A 19,112-nucleotide genomic window follows, 5' to 3' on the forward strand; every position below is an offset into this window, starting at 1 on the left:
TCGATGACATGAGAGACAAATGTTTTTCATTAATCTCCATCTCTAAAATAGATTCTTTTCTTGCGTTCAAAGCTGATTTTAAAACGCAAATGGCATTTACAGAGACGGATGAAAGGCTATTTTGTTTTTTCGTTTTTATGTCTGATAAAATTGAAAATATTCTTTCTGGATCGGCATTGAAATTTTCAGATCGATTCATTGCAAATTTGCGAAAATATGCATTTTATAAGAAAACATGCGACGCCGCTGAAAGCCAAACGGCGTCGTGCATGTCGTGTGAAGGCCTCAGAACTTCCTCTATGTGAAAGTAGAAGAGCGACAAATCATTTTTAGTTTGAGGAGAATCGTTTAATTAATTTTGGGGGTGGTTTTTCGAGTATAAGGGTGTCTTCCGACGCATGTATCAAATCGGTCTCTTTTGCATGTCGTGTGAGGGTCTCGGAACTTTCTCCGTGCAGAAGGAAAAGAGCGACAAATCATTTTTAGCTTGGCTAGAATTGTTTAAGTAATTTTGAGGGTGGTTTTTCGGATATAAGGGTGTCTTCCGACGCATGTATCAAATCGGTCTCTTTTGCATGTCGTGTGAGGGCCTCGGAACTTTCTCCGTGCAGAAGGAAAAGAGCGACAAATCATTTTTAGTTTGTCTAGAATTGTTTAAGTGATTTTGGGGGTGGTTTTTCGGGTATAAGGGTGTCTTCCGACGCATGTATCGGATCGGTCTCTTTTGTACTTTGTTTGTGGGTCTCAAAACTTCCTCCCTGCAAAAGGACAAGAGCGACAAATTATTTAAAAAAAATTGTTCCAGGAACGTTCCAAACTTCAACCAGCTAATTATTTTAATTGACAATTTTTTTTTTTAATTTGCACTTTTACTTTATTATTTTATATATTCTATCATATAAAAAATGAAGTAAAAAAAGACGCCACTATGTAATATAGTTAATTAAATTTTAATATGGTTTATTAAAAAATTATAAACGCAAAAAATGTGCCAAAACTTTTATTCATCTTCGTCATTATCAGTAATACTTTTTGCAGATCGATTACAACTTATAGGGTGATACTTATCATAAAAACAAGTGAAACACAAGTTTATCTCACACCATGCGCATTTTATAAATGTTTTATTTCGACAAGCACAATGTTTTTTTAACAGATTTTGAGAAAAGCAGACTTTGTTTACATTTTAAAAAATTGATCTTTCCTCTATTAATTTCGCAGCAAACCATGCATATTTTATCATAGGAAAAAAAACGGGAGCATTCAATTGAAAATGAACCAAAGAATGTATCTTTATGGCATCTTCGCGCGATGCTACTTCTCGCTGATTTTGTAGCAGAGTAGGAGCATTTTGTAGCCCGCGCCATATTGAGCCTCCGGCGTATTTCTTTTTCACATTCTTCATCGTTCGTGATAAGTAATCCCAGATAAACGAATTTATCAACAACGTACCCGGTCACTTCTCGAATGTACGGCAAGTTTCTCTGTGCTCTGTCTATTACCATCACCTTGGTCTTGTTTTGATTTAGTATTAGACCATGCGCCTCACTTGCAATACGCAGTCTGCCCATAATATCTTCCATTTCTTCTATGCTTGTTGCGATAATGAGGGTGTCATCGGCATATCGGAGGTTACTGACCTTTTTCCCCCCAATCGATATGCCTCCTTGCCATTCCTCTAAAACCTGTCTCATGATGTATTCACTGTAAATATTAAAAAGTGTGGGGGATAGGATGCAGCCTTGCTTTACTCCTGCATGCACTTGGAAGTTGTTTGAATATGTCTGGTCTATTCGGATCTTTGCTGTGTTGTTCTGATATAGGCTGCGAATCATTACGATCAGATGTTGCGGCGTTTCCATCTCCTCCAAGATCCTCCATAACAGGTTCCATTTTACTTTGTCAAATGCCTTGTTGTAGTCAACAAAACATAGAAACATTGGCAGATTATGATGGTAGAACTCTCTTGCCTTCTCTGTGAGCTGTCTTGCATTTAAAATCTGCACTCTCTTGCCTTTGCCTGGAACGAATCCGGCTTGTTCTTCTGATATCTGAGGCAATAGGAACGACTTCAGTCGTCCATGTATGATGTGTAAAAGCACCTTACTAGCATGTGATATCAATGCCACAGTTCTATAATTCGTACATTCCAAGGGAGAGCCCTTTTTAAAGATGGGAACAAACTCGATTCCCGCCAATCCGAGGGCCATACGGTTGTTACTCATACAATGTTACAAATCTTGTGGATTACTTTCACTCCTCTGTCTCCCATAGCTTTCAAGACCTCAGCTGTTCCATCTGCTCCCGACAATTTTCTTGGTTTTAGGAGTCTAATTGCTCCTTCTACCTTTTCCCGCATTATGGAAAGTTCCCTTGGTAGATGTACGTTACTGTCCACCGGGTCAAAGTTGTCTTCATATAGATTTCGGCAGTACTTCCTCTACATCTCCGCAATGCCAATCAGATTATTAACCGCAGCTCCTTGTTCGTTTTTGATTGTTTGCGTGCACGGTTTAAACTCTCTGGATAGGTATCTGACTTTGTTGAACAATTCATGGGATTCATGTCGATTAGAGTGCCTTTCGAGTTCTTTGCATACTGTTGAGATATGCTCATTCTTGTCTCGCCTGCTGGCTGTTTTTATGTCCCGGCTTATTTGTTCAAGTCGTGTTTGTTTGTTATCATTGTCATTATTCCGCTTTATAGTTCTTCTCTGTTCCACGAGTTGTAATGTGTTGTCAGTCATCCAGTGCTTCTTTTTAATACTTTCTGGTTTTGGGCATCGGTTTGTGGCTTCTGTAATCCATCCCTTTACCTTCTACCATGCTATTTCTGAGTGATTTTCCATTTCTGGTACTCCCGCATGTTCTAAAGCGGTTTGAAATTGTCTTGAGTCTGTCACCACCATCCGTTGCTTCATGCTAAACCCCAACTGTTTCTTTAGTTTGATTCTGAACTTAGCCCATAATAGATTATGGTCTAAGCCGCACTCCGCGCCAGGTTTCGTCTTTGCGTTAATTATTAGGAGGAGAACTTCCATCTAGATTTAATTAGGAAATAATCGATTTGGTTTTTTGTGTGGCCATGGAGGCTCGTCCATGTTGAGAGGCGTCTAGGATGCTGTTTAAATACGGTATTGACAATAGTCATGTTGTTCTCGACAGCAAAGTCTAAAAGCCGCTCTCCTCTAGCGTTGCTCTCTCCAAAACCATACTTTCCCACAATTGGTAGATTATCCTCAATAGTCTTCTCCACTTTCGCGTTAAAATCTCCCATCATTAATAAAGACTCTTTGGCAGGTATTTTGGCTGCTAGCTGTTCCAAGGCAAAATATATTTCCTCTACGTTGTTGTGTTTCCGAGGTCGGCATATATACTTGTATTAGATGGAGTCGTACTGGTTTCGCGTCCAGGTTTAACGTGATGAGTCGATCACTGATAGGGTGATATTCGTATACGTACGGTGCTAACTTTTTATTGATGATAAACGCCACTCCATTTTTTCTTGTTTCGTCGACTCCCGACATATATATATATATCACTTGGTCTGATGTTTGGAAGTGTTCTCTTTCCCTCCAGTGAATCTCAGCTATTCCACATATGTCTGTCATATGAGTTTTTCATCCAACTCCCTCTCCAATATGTGAAGTTTCCCCGTTTGTAAAAGACCACTCACATTCCAGGTAGCCAGCTCGATCGATTTCCTCAGCTGACACTTGCTTCTTCCAGTGACATACAGGGTGTCCTGTAATAATTAACAAACCTTGCAGGGAGTGAAAGATGGTGGAATTTTGAACTAAAAATTCCTTTTCCACTTTTGGCTCATTGTCAAATCATTATTTACCGAGTTATTAACTATTAAAGTACCCCAATGAGACGGCGCACAGCCAAAGTACGCAGCGGCGTCGCGCGCCGTGCGATCCCTCGTGCTTGCTCCGGTTACATTGCCCCTGTCAAAATTGCATTTTAATTTGTCAAATTAATTAATACATAAATAAATAAATAAAAATAGTTAGAAATCGATCAACTAATTAATTTATTTGAAAAAATTACCGATAGATTGATACATTTTTACTAATAATTTTTCAAACATTTTATTATGTTTTGTGGCCCTGAAAAGGGCTGATTTGCTCACAAAGCCGGCTTAAAATGTCCTCCATCGACTGCCAGACAAGCGTGGGTTCTTCGTTTCTTACGCCGAGATACTTCTTTGCGTAGGAAGTCGAACGCCGGGAACACCCGACCGAAGCAGAGAACGCCCTGCTCCTAGATCGACGGGATATAGGAAGTCGAACGCCGGGAACTCCCGACCGAAGCAGAAAACGTTTTGCTCCTAGAACGACGGACAGGATGGGAACGAGTACGACCGGAGCTTCAGAGTGCGCCCTGAGGTTTGTTCGAGTCGTACTCGAAGGAATGGTGCTAGTCTGCTCCGCAAACCGGCTTTTATACCGGTCGCGCTACCCCCACTTGGGGTGCTACCCTGCCCGGCAGCTACCCTTTCTCAAGCTACTACCCTCGAATTGGGGAATCGGAATGCGGCCCGCGATGGGGGATGTTTACGCGAAGTCTGATCGGCGCTTAGTAACAGCGCGTACTGTTACACTACTCTCCCCCCCTCCCTCTGCCTCCCCCCGTAAAGAAAATAAACATATTTTTGTATCACAGAAAGAAACGCTCGTAAAATAAAAAAACTATGCGGTTTGTTTTAATTCTTAAATCTATGTGAAACGACGCGTAAATCTTAAAACTAATAGAACAATTAATACGCTGGTAAAAAAACAGAATTTTAACAAAATTGAACCAATAATAAAAAGAACACGCAGGTAATACAAACTCTTAAGACTTCGGAACGGCGCAGTGTATTAACTCTTAAATCTACTTGACCAATAAACGCAAAATTCTAACAAATAATTAACACAAAAATCTAACGAAATGACTATTCCTCCGTTGCTTTAGAGGTGGTTTCTGGAAACCGGTGCATGGTCCGAGGCTGGCCTTGATGATTGAACCGGATTAGCCACCGGCCCGTTGGTGTAGATCCCGGTACTTCCGAGATTTGTGCGCGGCGAAGTACAGAACGTTCACCGTCGTCCCGTCATTGAGACGTACCCGGATCGGTAACGGTGGTGCCGGATTCTCGGTGGGAGCGACGGCGGCGGTTTTTTTCGTCTGGGAGCCTCCTTGTCACCGTTGTAATCCGGGTGGCGGTGTTCATTGGCGCGTTCCTGACTACCGCGTACGTTTTTTTGTCGGTATTGCCCGCTGGAGAATTTCCCGGCGCAGACGGTGTTTTTGCCGGAGTTTTTGCCGGCGATACGGCACTTGGAGTTGGCCGGCGACGCTGAGAGGCCGTAGTGGCGCTTCGCCGCTTCGGCTGGATTGGCGGCGGCGAGGTCAGCCAGACAGCCTTGCGACGGTAGTCGGCGTCGAACCGCTGGACAGAGGTTCCGGGTTTCGGAAGTCTCTTCCAGTTTGTGGCTTCGGTCTCCTCTTCCTCTGAACTGTCGGAGAATTCTCCAAAAAGTTCGGTGACTTTTTCTTTATAATTAGTCATCACCGTACCGAATAATTTGAATATTTTCTCCTTATACCTTGACATTTTTCCTAGAGCGCGTATGTAGTGGTTATTAGCGCGTGTATCTGTGCTGCAACGCAAAGATACGAATTAAAAACTCTGTGTGACGTGGCGCTATTTATACTAAAATTTCCGGGTACCGCGAGGTGGTGCGTTCGGGGGATGGTTGCCGCGATATGTACGCCGCGTAGCAACGGGTTGTTTACAACGGCGTAGGATCTTGGGGACCTGAAATCCACGGGTGTCGCCTCAGGGGGACCCTTCATTAGAAAGTGAAATTTTATTTTTAATATTATTTTTTATTTTTTTTTTAATATAGTGGTGTAGGCTCTGGGGAGCCGCGGTACATGGCGCCCGAACAGGGACCGGTTTAAAAATTAAAACAAGACTCCAGATTTTTGAAACCAATGAGTACATGGGTTAATTATTTAAAGACCAAGTTGTCGAGATATTAGAATCTTATAACATTGATAGTACCGGGACTTTAGATAACCTACGGAAACGACTCCGGCTATTTATTTCGCGAAGGCCCGATCTGTTTCAATCTTCCGCGGATAACCTGGACACCATGCCGAAGAGTAATTATTCGGCCAAAGCCGACGACGAGCCAATGGAGAAACTGGTTGTCTCACCGGTATTAAGCATAATGGAGCGGGCAAAACTCCTCAACCAAATAAGGAAATGGGACCTCCATTTTGACGGCAAAAATTTATTTTCCTTCTTGGAACGCGTAGAGGAGCTTGGCCAGGAATATGGCTTCATAAAGCGAGCATCTACTCCTCGGCCTACCGGAAGCATTAAAGGGCTATGCGTTATTATAGTTTAGAAACCATAAGGCCTCCTGGAATACCTGGAACGACTTTTGCCAGGACTTCAAAGCATTCTACCTGTCACCGGGATACTCGCGGCAACTCAGACAAGAGGTACAAAGCCGGCAGCAGCAACCCAGCGAGCCGTTCGGAGTTTTTGCCATAGCTTTGCAGACACTAATGCGACGTGCCGGAGGGTACTCAGAGCAAGAGCAATTAGAGCAGGTCTACGAAAATATGAACCCAGATCTCCAGCTGTATATTCCGCTCGAAAGCGTTCATACACTGAGCGAACTATTCGCAAAAGTCGTTAATCTAAAAAAGATTCAACAAGAGAGAGCGACGGCCAAAATTCTCAGAGAAGAACAACCGAAACCAGGTCGGCGCTACATATAACAAAGACGAATGTTGCTGGCGGTGTAAGCAGCGAGGACACACCCGTTGAAACTGCAGACTCACGCCTAAGAAAATTTGCTCCCAATGCGGGAAAGATGGAGTCCTGACCAAAAATTATCACCCTCCAAAGGGAAACGGAACGCGGGTCGGGGGAAAAGCGGCGTACGCCCGGCCCGAATCAAAATAAAGTATACTCCGAGACCGCACGTCCTTCTGAAGATCGAAAGAAAATCCGTTTGGGCTCTGCTCGACTCCGGATCCGAAGCCTCACTGCTCAATACCGAGACCGCTCAACTAATAAAAAGAAAGCCGACCACGACGAGCGAAACAATACACTTAGCGGATGATTCAGAAGTAACCATTAACCAAACTGTCCATCTGTCACTGAAAATACCAGGAAAGACAGTTCGTCATGAATTTGCGGTACTACCGTCACTAAGTATGCCCATTCTCATTAGGACAGATCTCTGGGCGAAATTACAAATTAATCTACCGCCCCCTCCGGCTCAACAGCAATATAAGCATTCGGCTATCGACTTGGTTACCACCGCTCCGGCTCTTGACAAGGCAAAAGAACCAAACCGGCTAAAAGAATTTTTGGATAGAGAATTACCGAAATTCGAAAAAATTAAAGGCCTCACAGATCTAATCAAACATAAGATTCGATTAAAGCCAGGGCCTCCAATAAAGCAGAGATATCGGCCACGAAATTCGGCCATGCAGAAAATTATTGACGACGAAGTCCAGAAAATAAGAAACGAAGGCGTAATTGAAGCATCAACTAGTGCCTGGAGTTCTCCGGTAGTCATAGTCAGAAAAAAAGACGGAACACACCGATTCTGTATAGACTACAGAAAATTAAATAATGCTTCAGAGAAAGACGCCTATCCATCGCCGCACATCACTGCTACCCTCGAAAAATTAAGAGCTCGCTATCTCTCAACTCTAGATCTGAAAATGGGTATTGGCAGGTGCCCCTGTCTGAAGAAAGCCGACCAGTTATCGCATTTACCATACCTGGCCGAGGATTCAAGCAATTTTAGGTAATGCCTTTTGGGCTACTCAGCGCAACTTTCCAGAGGCTACTCGATACCGTTATAGAACCAGAGCTTGAATCACACGTGCTAGTCTATCCTGACGACATCGTCGTCGTTAGCCGAACTTTCGATGAGCATCTAGGTCACTTGGCCGAAGTATTCCGCCGATTACGAAAGGCTAAATTACGGCTCAATCCAGAGAAATGCCATTTCTGCCGTGAAAGCCTAAGATACCTTGGACATATAATCGACAAGGAAGGCATCCACACCGATCCAAAAAAAGTGAGCGCAATTACAAATTGGCTAGCTCCAACAACCGTGAGAAAAATACGGCAATTCATTGGAATGGCCTCTTGGTACCGATGATTTATCGCAGTCTTTTCAACTGTCGCTGCGCCCTTTACGCAATTAACGCGCAAAAATGTACGATGGAGGTGGACAGAGAAAGAAGAAGCCGCTTTCCAACACCTTAAAAAGGCTTTAACTACAGCACCAGTGCTTGCCTGTCTAGACTTTACACGTCCTTTCGTGCTGCAAACCGATGCCAGCACTCAAGGCTTAGGGGCAGTACTTACTCAGAACCATGAGAATGGCGAGCGAGTAATAGCGTATGCAAGCCAAACACTTAATCCGGCAGAAAAGAATTACAGAGCTACCGAGCTGGAATGCCTTGCCGTCGTTTGGGAATTCGTCAAATGCGTGACTATCTCGAAGGGTATCACTTCACTGTATTGACCGACCATCAATCTTTACGATGGTTACAGCGATTAGAATCTCCTACCGGACGACTTGGCAGATGGACTTTCAAATTACAGCAATACGATTACGATGTTCAATATCGTAAGAGCGCACTAAATCGCGTTGCCGATGCTCTTTCCAGGGAACCGGAGATAAACGCTGTCAGTCGAATCACCGCCTGCCGATGGTATGATAGAATCAAGGCAGCGGTAGAAAATAAACCGGAAGAGCTACCAGACTACAAAGTCATAAACGGGCAATTATTTCGGCACAAAATACACGATCTAAACTTCCATTGTAACGGGGTTCCTTTCTCGACGCCGCGGATCGGCTCGCCGGAGTCAGGGTTCGAGAGAAAGGGAAGTCCAGATTGATGTAACTCGAGCGGATATAACTCAGAATCTTTATTGTTCAATACTTAACTTATATACCACTTATCTTACCTCTTATATATACATTGGTTGCGTGGTTGCGTGAATCGCGTCGCGAGAGGATAGGCGGGAACCTTTACAATTCGCGTACGGGGGTACTAGTTTCTACGCGTCAGAATACCGGCAGTACTCCGGTCGTGGAGAGGGAGCAACCTCTCTTCGTCGGCGGAAGCGGCGAGGGCCGAACACCGGGAGCACCCTGGCTTTGAAGAAGGAGCAACCTCTCTTCGTCGGCGGAAATAGCGGAAAGTCGAACGCCAAGAGCACCCTGGCTTCGAAGAGGGAGCAACCTCTCTTCGTCGACGGAATAGCGGAGATGCAGTTGACTGCCTCGGGAGCTCCCTGAGGCAGTGCTTAAGCAGGATTCCGGATCAGGACAGGTGTCGTTATGCTGGTCGAGCCGGCTTATATACCTGGCTTGGGCCTCCCACTTGCGAGTATCGGTCGCGCAGTGGGAGTGGTCCCCACGCTGGCGTCGCATGGGCGCGAGCGCTCGTGGGTATCATAGGCGTCGGGCCTATTTTCGGGCGGTCGGGTGCTTTAGGGACGGTGTGTGAAACGCACCGTCACACCATGAAACACCAAGTATCGAGCAATGGAAACAATGTGTGCCAAAGAATTAGCGTCTATTCTTACACGCCTTCATGACGATTTTACGACAGGACATCCTCGTATCGCCAAAACTATAGCCCGAATTGCGCAAATCTACTACTGGCCGGGTATGTTCCGGGAGATCGCGAAATATGTACGCCGCTGCGAGAATTGTCTAGCTTTCAAAACGCCGCAAGAAAAACCAGCCGGAAATCTACACACCGCTCCAATAATCGCACCCTGGCAACAAGCTTCCGTAGATTTGATAGGCCCTTTACCGCGTTCCAAGCAAGGTCACACATGGCTATTAACCATGATAGATAGATTTAGCAAATGGATCGAGATGATCCCATTACGCCGAGCTACCGCAACGAATCTCGCCCGTGAGGTCACAAATCGATTAATTTACCGACATGGCTGTCCTGAGCAAATTATCTCAAATAATGAAACTCAGTTTGCGTCCCGTCAGTTCCAGGATCTTTTAAAAGACTTCGGCATCAAACATCGTACAACTCCAGTCTATGCACCGCATTGTAATCCCGTCGAACGAGCAAACCGAAAAGACAATGATCGCTCAATACGTTGGACGGGATCACCGAAATTGGGATGAATACCAGCATTGCAATTTGCAATAAATACCGCAAAACACGAAGCTACCAGCTTCACACCGGTTTATCTCAATTACGGCCGAGAATTATCTCGACCGCATCCAGAAGATCGGAGTAATAGATACGAAATAAAAGATCCTGAGAATAATCGCAGACAACTAGAAGACGCTTTCGAGCTAGTTAAAATATAACTAGCACGCTCCTTTCAAAAATAAGAGCGTTATTATAATTTGAGACGACGCAATTGGCGGCCGAAAATAAGAGAACACGTATGAAAGCGTGAACAACCACTATCCGACAAAGTCGAAGCATTCAATGCTAATTAGCCCCTAAATACATTGGACCGCTCGAGGTCCGAAAGATTATATTGTAACGATGCAGCGGGCTGCATCGTTACGGCTACGGACCGTCCATCGTCCGTAGCCCACCAAGGGCGCATCGCGCGCCGATAAATTTCCTATCAAAAACAGCGGCGGTCAACCGCCGAAAATCCCCCACACCCGACCGTTCCGAAATTCCGTTTTGTGGGGGACTCGCCGCCGAAACCGCCGATGCTTGCCGATTCGAAATCATTCGGCCGCCAGCCGGGTATAAAAGAGGCCCGGCTGAACGTCTTCTCACCAGACTCCGTTCGCTGATCGACAGCGAACAACCCTGCTACGAGCGTCCTCGTAGTCCCGACCGAGCATACTCGGACTCTATACCTGTGCCAGCACACGAGTATCCTCGTGTACCGCCGAGCGTCCTCGGTATTCTTTGATTCCAGGATACGAATATATTCGTATACCCGCCAAGCGTACTTGGTTCCTCTAGGCCACCGAACTTTGTATTGCGGGCATTTCCGCATACCTAGCCAGGTCGCTGTTCTAAATTCCGTCTTCGTACGAGCATCCTCGTACTCCCGCCGAACGTAATCGGCAGGCTAAGTCCGCATACCGCGTTTATTCGCCGGGATTTCATAATTGTAATCCGTCCGGCAAGCAACACCGCGTCGACCAATCCGCGCCGCCGAATAGTCCGCATCGATCTACGATCGAACAGACTCGCGATACTACGAACGCACTCACCGACAAGCGCTCCGTCTTGTACCAACCGTTGCGACACGATCGCCCGCGCTTGCGCTCTCGCCGACCGCACCAGGACGCCTCACGTCATACTATATACTTATTCCACCGTCGCCTCAAATAATTATTTCATTATTACGATACTTCGCATTTATTTTCACGTATACTTCGCATTTATTTTACGCCGCCTTAAATAATTATTTCACCGCCGCTCAAATAATTATTTCGCTTTTGCCGATATCTTGCATTTATTTTCACGTTGCTTTCGCTTCTACTTTGCGCCGCTTTAAAATAATTATTTCACCATTGCTTAAATAATTATTTCGCCTTTGCCGATATCTTGCATTTATTTTCACGTTGCTTTCGCTTTTATTTTGCGCCGCTTTAAAATAATTATTCCACCGTTGCTCAAATAATTATTTTACCAGTAACGATACTTCGCATTTATCTCACGCTACTTATATGTTCTTTCGAATTCGCTTCGCACACGCTTCACATGTACACACGAGCATTGAAGCAGATCATTCGAAACAAATCGTATTAACATGTTTCTCAATAAACGCTGTTTCATTATTTTGTTATAAACGAGCATTTGGTTTATTTGACATACCCCCAACCGACCGAACCTGGATTCCGGCGAGCTACTCCGCGTCCGCCGAAACTCACACGGTTTCAATATCACCAGTAATCATCGACCTGCGAGACTCTGAAGGCAGATGGTACCGACAAGTACATGTCAAGGACCTAAAACGAGCACCAAATGAAACAGAAACAGGCAAAGAATTAACCGAGTAAAAAATTTAGGAGCCAACGCCACTGTACCGCGGCCCCCCAGAGCCTACACCACTGTATTTAAAAAAAATATATAAAATAATATTAAAAATAACCGATATCGCGTAAATCCGAGCTTGATGAATCGTCGACGGTTGCCGGTGCGCTGCGTCCGGAGACAGAGAGAATCTTCTCTCTTACGAGGAATCTGGAAGTCGAACGTCGGGAACACCCGACCGAAGCAGAGAACGCCCTGCTTCTAGATCGACGGGATATAGGAAGTCGAACGCCGGGAACACCCAACCGAAGCAGAGAACGCTCTACTCCTAGAACGACGGAATGTCGGAAGTCAAACGCCGGGAACACCCGATCGAAGCAGAGAACGCCCTGCTCCTAGATCGACGGGATATAGGAAGTCGAACGCCAGGAAACCCGACCGAAGCACAGAACGTCCTGCTCCTAGATCGACGGGATATAGGAAGTCGAACGCCGGGAACACCGGACCGAAGCAGAACGTTCTGCTCCTAGAACGACGGACAGGATAGGAGCGAGTACGACCGGAGTTTCAGAGTGCGCCCTGAAGCTTGTCCGAGTCGTACTCGGGGGAATGGTGATGGTCTGCTCCGCGAGCCGGCTTTTATACCGGTCGCGCTACCCCCACTCGGGGTGCTACCCTGCCCGACAGCTACCCCTTCTCGAGCTACTACCCTCGAGTTGGGGGATCGGAATGCGGCCCGCGATGGGGGGTGTTTACGCGAAGCCTGATCGACGCTTAGTAACAGCGCGTACTGTTACAATCTAATCAAAACATATTTGCGAATAACTATGTCTCAAGAAAGATTGTGTTCTTTAGCTGTTTTATCAATAAAAAAACAACTGGCAACCACATTAGACTATCGATATTTAATCGACAAATTTGAGAATATAAAGGCAAGAAAAATAAAATAAAATACAAAAAAATTAAATATTTTAAATAAAAAAAAAATAAAACAAAATAAAATAAGAAAACAACTTTAATATAATGGAAAGGCTCCATATGTTAACAAACGAGAAATATAATGAAATGGCGATAAGAGCCGTAGCAGGATGATAGTGCTAAATTTTAATTTTTCCTAAAGAAGTTAGTAAATTAGTCTACATGAGACAGTTAAATTGTACACCGATCTCAGATCGAGATACCTAACGTGTACGAAATTTAAAGTACATTGTTCTCATATATCGAGTAACTTAATGTTCGTATAGGAATTATTGGAAAGAAAGGAAGAGAGAAAAAATATCAGGGCGCGAGTGGCTAAGCCGGGAATTAAACCCCCGGGTCTTCCGCTTGCCGGGCAAATGTTCTGACCACTAAACTACTCAGACCCCACGTTTCTAACATTTTATCTCTCCTAGATTAGGAAATCAACAATGCTGTAGGACATAAACGCGTCATAATGCCCGCGTGATTTAAAACAACTTTGTAACAGCACGCGCTGTTACTAAGCGCCACACGGGCTTCACGCATACACCCCCCATTACGGGCCGCATTCCAATCCCCCAACTCGAGGGTAGTAGCTCGAGAAGGGGTAGCTGCCGGGTAGGGTAGCACCCCAAGTGGGGGTAGGGCGACCGGTATAAAAGCCGGCTTGCGGAGCAGACCGATACCATTCCCCCGAGTACGACTCGGACAAGCCTAAGGGCGCACTCTGAAACTCCGGTCGTACTCGCTCCCATCCCGATAGTCGTTCTAGAAGCAGGGCGTTCTCTGCTTCGGTCGGGTGTTCCCGGCGTTCGACTTTCTATACTTCGTCGTTCTAGGGGCAGGGCGTTCTCTGCCTCGGTCGGGTGTTCCCAGCGTTCGACTTCCGACTTTCCGTCGTTCTAGGGGCAGGGCGTTCTCTGCCTCGGTCGGGTGTTCCCGGCGTTCGACTTCCGACCTCTCGTCGTTCTAGGAGCAGGGCGTTGTCTGCTTCGGTCGGGTGTTCCCGGCGTTCGACTTCCTATATCCCTCGCACGAGAGAAGACTCTCTCTGTCTTCGGACACAGCGTACCGGCAACCGTCGACGACTCAGCAGGGCTCGGATATACGCGGTATCGCTTATTTTTTAATATTTTGACTCCGTACCGTACGAACCGACCGACGATTAGTTTAAAATTAAATAATTTAAGTTGTTTATTATTCGGCCAAAGGCGCACCAACGATTTACGCAGTTTATTTATTATCCGATTAATTCCGATAGTTGTTCATTCGTTCACAGTTAAAATTATACCCATTTATACCGTTAAAACATTAAATCGTCTAACCGATAAGGAATTACTTATGTACTCATTGTTAAATGTTTATACCTTTCTTTTATAATTATATTATTGATCCAAATGCTCTCTTGAATAAATATTTATTTTGTTACTTTAATTTGTTTTTGTTAATTTGGAGTCTCCCGAAAAACCACACGAACGAATTCTGGCGAACCGGCGAGTTATTCCGCGTCGTAAGAATCCGCTTTGCTAACTACGCACCGTCGTAATTCCGCATCGTAAAAATCCGCTTTGCTACCTACGCACCGTCGAAATTCCGCATCGTTACGCACCGCCCGTGAGGCGTAAAAATACGCACCGTTACAACTTTAATATAATGGAAAGGCTCCATATGTTAACAAACGAGAAATATAATAAAATGGCGATAAGAGCCGTAGCAGGATGTTAGTGCTAAATTTTAATTTTTCTTAAAGAAATTAGTAAATTAGTCTACATAAGACAGTTAAATTATACACCGATCTCAGATCGAGATACCTAACGTGTACGAAATTTAAAGTACATTGTTCTCATATATCGAGAAACTTAATGTACGTATAGGAATTATTGAAAATAAAAAAAAATAAAAAAAAAACTTCATCGGCGTATCCCCAACCTTGCCGTGGTGATGAAGCTTGATTATTACCCCCTTCCCCCTTGCTGAAAACCGTGGACCCTGTATTAATCGATTGGCACATAGCCCCGCACTTTCTATGGCCGGCCCTGGTTCGTGATTTCGGCCTAAAATTTTCATGAACATTCTTGGTTTCTCCTTGGTTCAGCCTGCTATTTCTACGAACGTCCTCGTAATTTTGCCGAGCGTTCTCGGTTCAGATCCTACTCCCGCACGAGCCATTAAAATTGTCATAGTTTCTATGGTAATATTGTTTAGCCGCTGAGACGTCTCTATAGCAGTTTGTAAACAAACATTGTAAGATGTCAGATTTTCGGGAGCTGTCTGCTCGGACGGACGTATACGACAGCTCCGATCTTTCAATCTATTTCTCGGTTACTCGTTGTGTTCGTTTGAGTTACTGTTATTATTAAAGTGTTTTTTTTACTCTAATAAAGTGTTCCTTTATTCCGCGAGTTCCGTTTGATGTGTTTGATACCTCGTTCCGTGGGGGCAACAATATCTTATCTCTACGAAACGTTGTTAACAGTTTTTCTAGTTTTACTATATTTTGGATTTCGTGTGTTATATAGAAGTGAATAAGAATTTATGTCACTGCTTTCAATAACGACTTTATTTTTGATAATAATTTTTATTCTTCCACAAACAAAATATATTGCGCATATCACCATTTCACAAAATGACAATTATTTTAAAAAGCAGAAATAAAATGGAATTATGTTATAGTAATATTTCCTTAATACTTTATAAATAAAATTAAATAATGTAATTCATTGTTGAATAATCTCTACAGAGATGGTGTTGCTAATGAAATATTTCTTTCACAAAAAAATTCAGAAGCTTATAAAATTTCCCAACTAGATCACATACTGAACCCAGAAAACATTATGCGCGTAAATAGCAACTCATGTACAAAGATGGCTCATACTGGGCAAGCAAAACCGTATCCCAGTGCGTCGTCATAGCGATAGCAAAATGTTAACACACTTGCAAAACGTTTGCACTTACGAGCAATATACATGACTAAACATATCCCACGAGAAAAACTCAGGCAAACTCGTACACAGTTTATGTGCATAAGCAAACTTTGCGCACAAAAATTGTTATTTGGGAAGTTGAAGAGTTATGTGGAAAAGTGATTAAAAATAAAATTCTTGTAAATATAATACTTTGCAATATAATGCTTTTTGTTTGTCAAATGGCTCTCTACTTTTTTTTCTCTCATATATTTTTAATATGATCAATGTTTCAGTATCTTTCAACTATATTCTCTTATTTCACTACAATGCGAATAATGTTTGAAGGACAGTCAGATGTGTTATAAATAGAACAATATATTTTTGACGTCTTAAAAAAGAAAGATTTGATTAAAAAAAGGTAATCTGTATTAATGGAGATGTATAATATAAATGATATATTAAAATCATCTTAAAAAGAAATACTTTTGCTAACGTATTTAATAATATTACATATTTTGGATTTCTGTTTCCAGTGAGAAAAAGACGAAAATAGGAAAATACAAATAGTTTTTAGGAGGCATTTTTAGAGAGAAAAAGAACAGAAAACGTTGTTAAGTGGGTGTGGAACTATAATTAAGATGGGAACAGGTGGAAAAAATTAAGGTGTAAAGAAAAGTGAGAATAAATTTTTTGATTAATGATAACGCGCCTTTGATTTTCCTTCGCGTTAGCACTGCCAAAAGAAATTTTATTTGTAGCCGATGTAGTATGTGGAAAGCAAAAAATTGATTCATGTAATGAATATATCCAACGTTTACTAAAAAGATGCTTTCTTTGCATGGATCGGGCTTTCCTCAGTTACTTTCAAACTGCGCTGCGGAATTCGAGTAACCCGGTTGTCTTAGGATGCAGGATCCATGGAGAAGGTACATACATATAGTTAACGTTGTGTTTCGCGAATGATCCCGATTGTATCATGCGATGTGTTTACTTTTAATATTTAGATATAGTAGAAAATTTTCAAATAGATTAAAAATTATGAAATATAACATTTCGAGTCTTAACAGTTAAAAAGAAAATAGAATAGTTAAAATAGAAAAGTTAGGGCTCTTTTTTGTACGAAAATTAAGAAAAATGGCATTATCTATAAATCCATTTTACAAGGGGAACACCAGAGATTGCCCCCTCCGATTTCGCTGAATTTTATATATTGTAGAAGTACCTTCCCACTAATTCATCGATATGCAGCGTGATAGTCAGGCGCCTTACTCACTAAGCCACGCCGCTTAGCTGCCAATCTGTTTTTACTACATTACGCGCACATAAATCTTTAAATGTGTTTTTCTTGCGAATGCTTGAGAAGTGGGTCCTATTATTTTACGATAAATTAGTGGGAGGGTACTTCTACAACATATATAAAATTCAGTAAAATTGGAGAAAGCAATCTCTAGTGTTCCTCTTGTTAGAGTTGTATACAAATAAAAAAACACAATAAAGAAAGATGTCGAAGAGAAAATGACTGCCGTTTGTCGACAAACTATGTTGAAAAAGGCCGTGTAATCAGAGAAAGGTTTCACTAAAACCCAGTAAGCAAGAAACATTAAATCAACGTTCTAAAATATTAATTTTATGTAAATTTTTATAATGTTTAGATATAATGTTGTATACATATTTTAAATATATTATTTTATAATATAGTTTTCTTAAATATCAGAGAAATATTTTTAAAACATTATTTAAAACGTTGTTTCCCTAACAGCACATGTAGATACTGAGAACAATCTGAGAATATCGCAAAAGTATAATTGTAATATTCTCAGAACATTCTCAAATGTACTGCGATGTACGTAGTACGTTCTAGGAATTATCGTATGTCCGCGGTACCATCTTCCATAGAATTTCGCAGGAAGGTCTATAGTTTAAAAACAGTATCAAGATAGGATAAAAATGGGAATTCTGCAGTAGATCACATATACATGCACACATTTACACAGCCAAGCGCTGAAACGCGCGCGCGTTCATATATTGTCCCATACAGCACACAAACGTTGAATCAATATCTAAAAAACGTAGAATTGTAACATTATGAATGTTTTAGCAACGTTGCGAAATATAGATTCAATGTTGAAAAAATATTGAAGAAATGTCTAATGTCCTCTGAATTGCAATGTCTGCAAGACAAGAAACATTAATTCAATATTGATTCAACATTTATTCAATGCAGAATTTATATATATTATGCATTATAATAATGTTTTGAAAAATTGAACGAAATAAATGTTTAAAATTAATTTTTATTTAAATATATATATATATATATATATAATTATATTATTATTTCTTATTAATAATTATTGTAATAATTATTATATTATTTCAAAAGATAATAATTGTTAAATGTTGTTTCTACGTTATAGCAACATTTAACAATCAATATAGCAAAATCAACATAGATTCAATGTTGAAAAAACCTTTATACTTCAACATTCAACATTGCAACGTCTCAGCGACGTTATTTCAACTTTCTGTGCTGTGTGGGTGTATAGGATAATTTAGATTAGGTTAATTAATCAGTCAATTTCTTATTAATTGATATTTTTATTTCAAAATTACGACCGTAAGCGTAAAAATATTTACATAAAACTTACAATATAAAATAAAGTTCTAGAGGCCTAAGCTAGAGAACTTCAAAGGAACGATACTGCAAGCTGAAAACAGTTTTATGTTAAATCATCTTTTTAAGACATTGTTTAAAAAATAATTAAGAAAATGTATTGTATATTTAACCAAAAACCAAAGAGGTGAGAGGCAATTATAATGCAAGTTTACAAACATAACCTTAAAACATTTTAAGCAAAATAATTTAACAAGTATATAAAAAATAATAAAAATATTACAAAAATCATATACAAACACTATCTAGCTCTTACACTTTATTCACTATTTTGTGAAATAAAACTTAAAGGAAAAAAGGATTACCTTCGATATCAGTAAAACCTCGGATACGTGGTGTTGCATAGTGTCACTTGATGCCGGGCAAGCGGGAAAAGACCGGAAATAGGAATTATGTATGTAAATGGCGCAGGTTAGTGCTGGTCTCGTCAAACCTGAGATTATACGCGCGCGATAGAAGTGCGTACGTATCACTTCCGTACGTTTGAGTCAAACCTGAGATTATACGTGTGCAAAAGAAAACCGAATAATACTGTAAAAGATATTATAGGAT

General features: G+C 41.9%; 1 protein-coding gene across 1 annotated transcript in view; it reads left to right on the top strand.

Annotated features, from left to right (window-relative positions):
- LOC105678528 (odorant receptor 49b-like) overlaps positions 1-16,590 on the top strand; it is a 77,562-nt gene extending 60,972 nt beyond the window's left edge. Inside the window, exons 6-7 of the mRNA XM_067358470.1 lie at positions 16,180-16,304; positions 16,420-16,590. Of these exons, the coding sequence (XP_067214571.1) occupies positions 16,180-16,251 (72 nt within the window). The 3' untranslated portion in view covers positions 16,252-16,304; positions 16,420-16,590. The remainder of the gene's footprint in view (positions 1-16,179; positions 16,305-16,419) is intronic.
- Positions 16,591-19,112: the final 2,522 nt, after the last annotated feature.

Source organism: Linepithema humile, chromosome 6 (assembly GCF_040581485.1).
Source record: "Linepithema humile isolate Giens D197 chromosome 6, Lhum_UNIL_v1.0, whole genome shotgun sequence".
NCBI classification, from domain to species: domain Eukaryota; kingdom Metazoa; phylum Arthropoda; class Insecta; order Hymenoptera; family Formicidae; genus Linepithema; species Linepithema humile.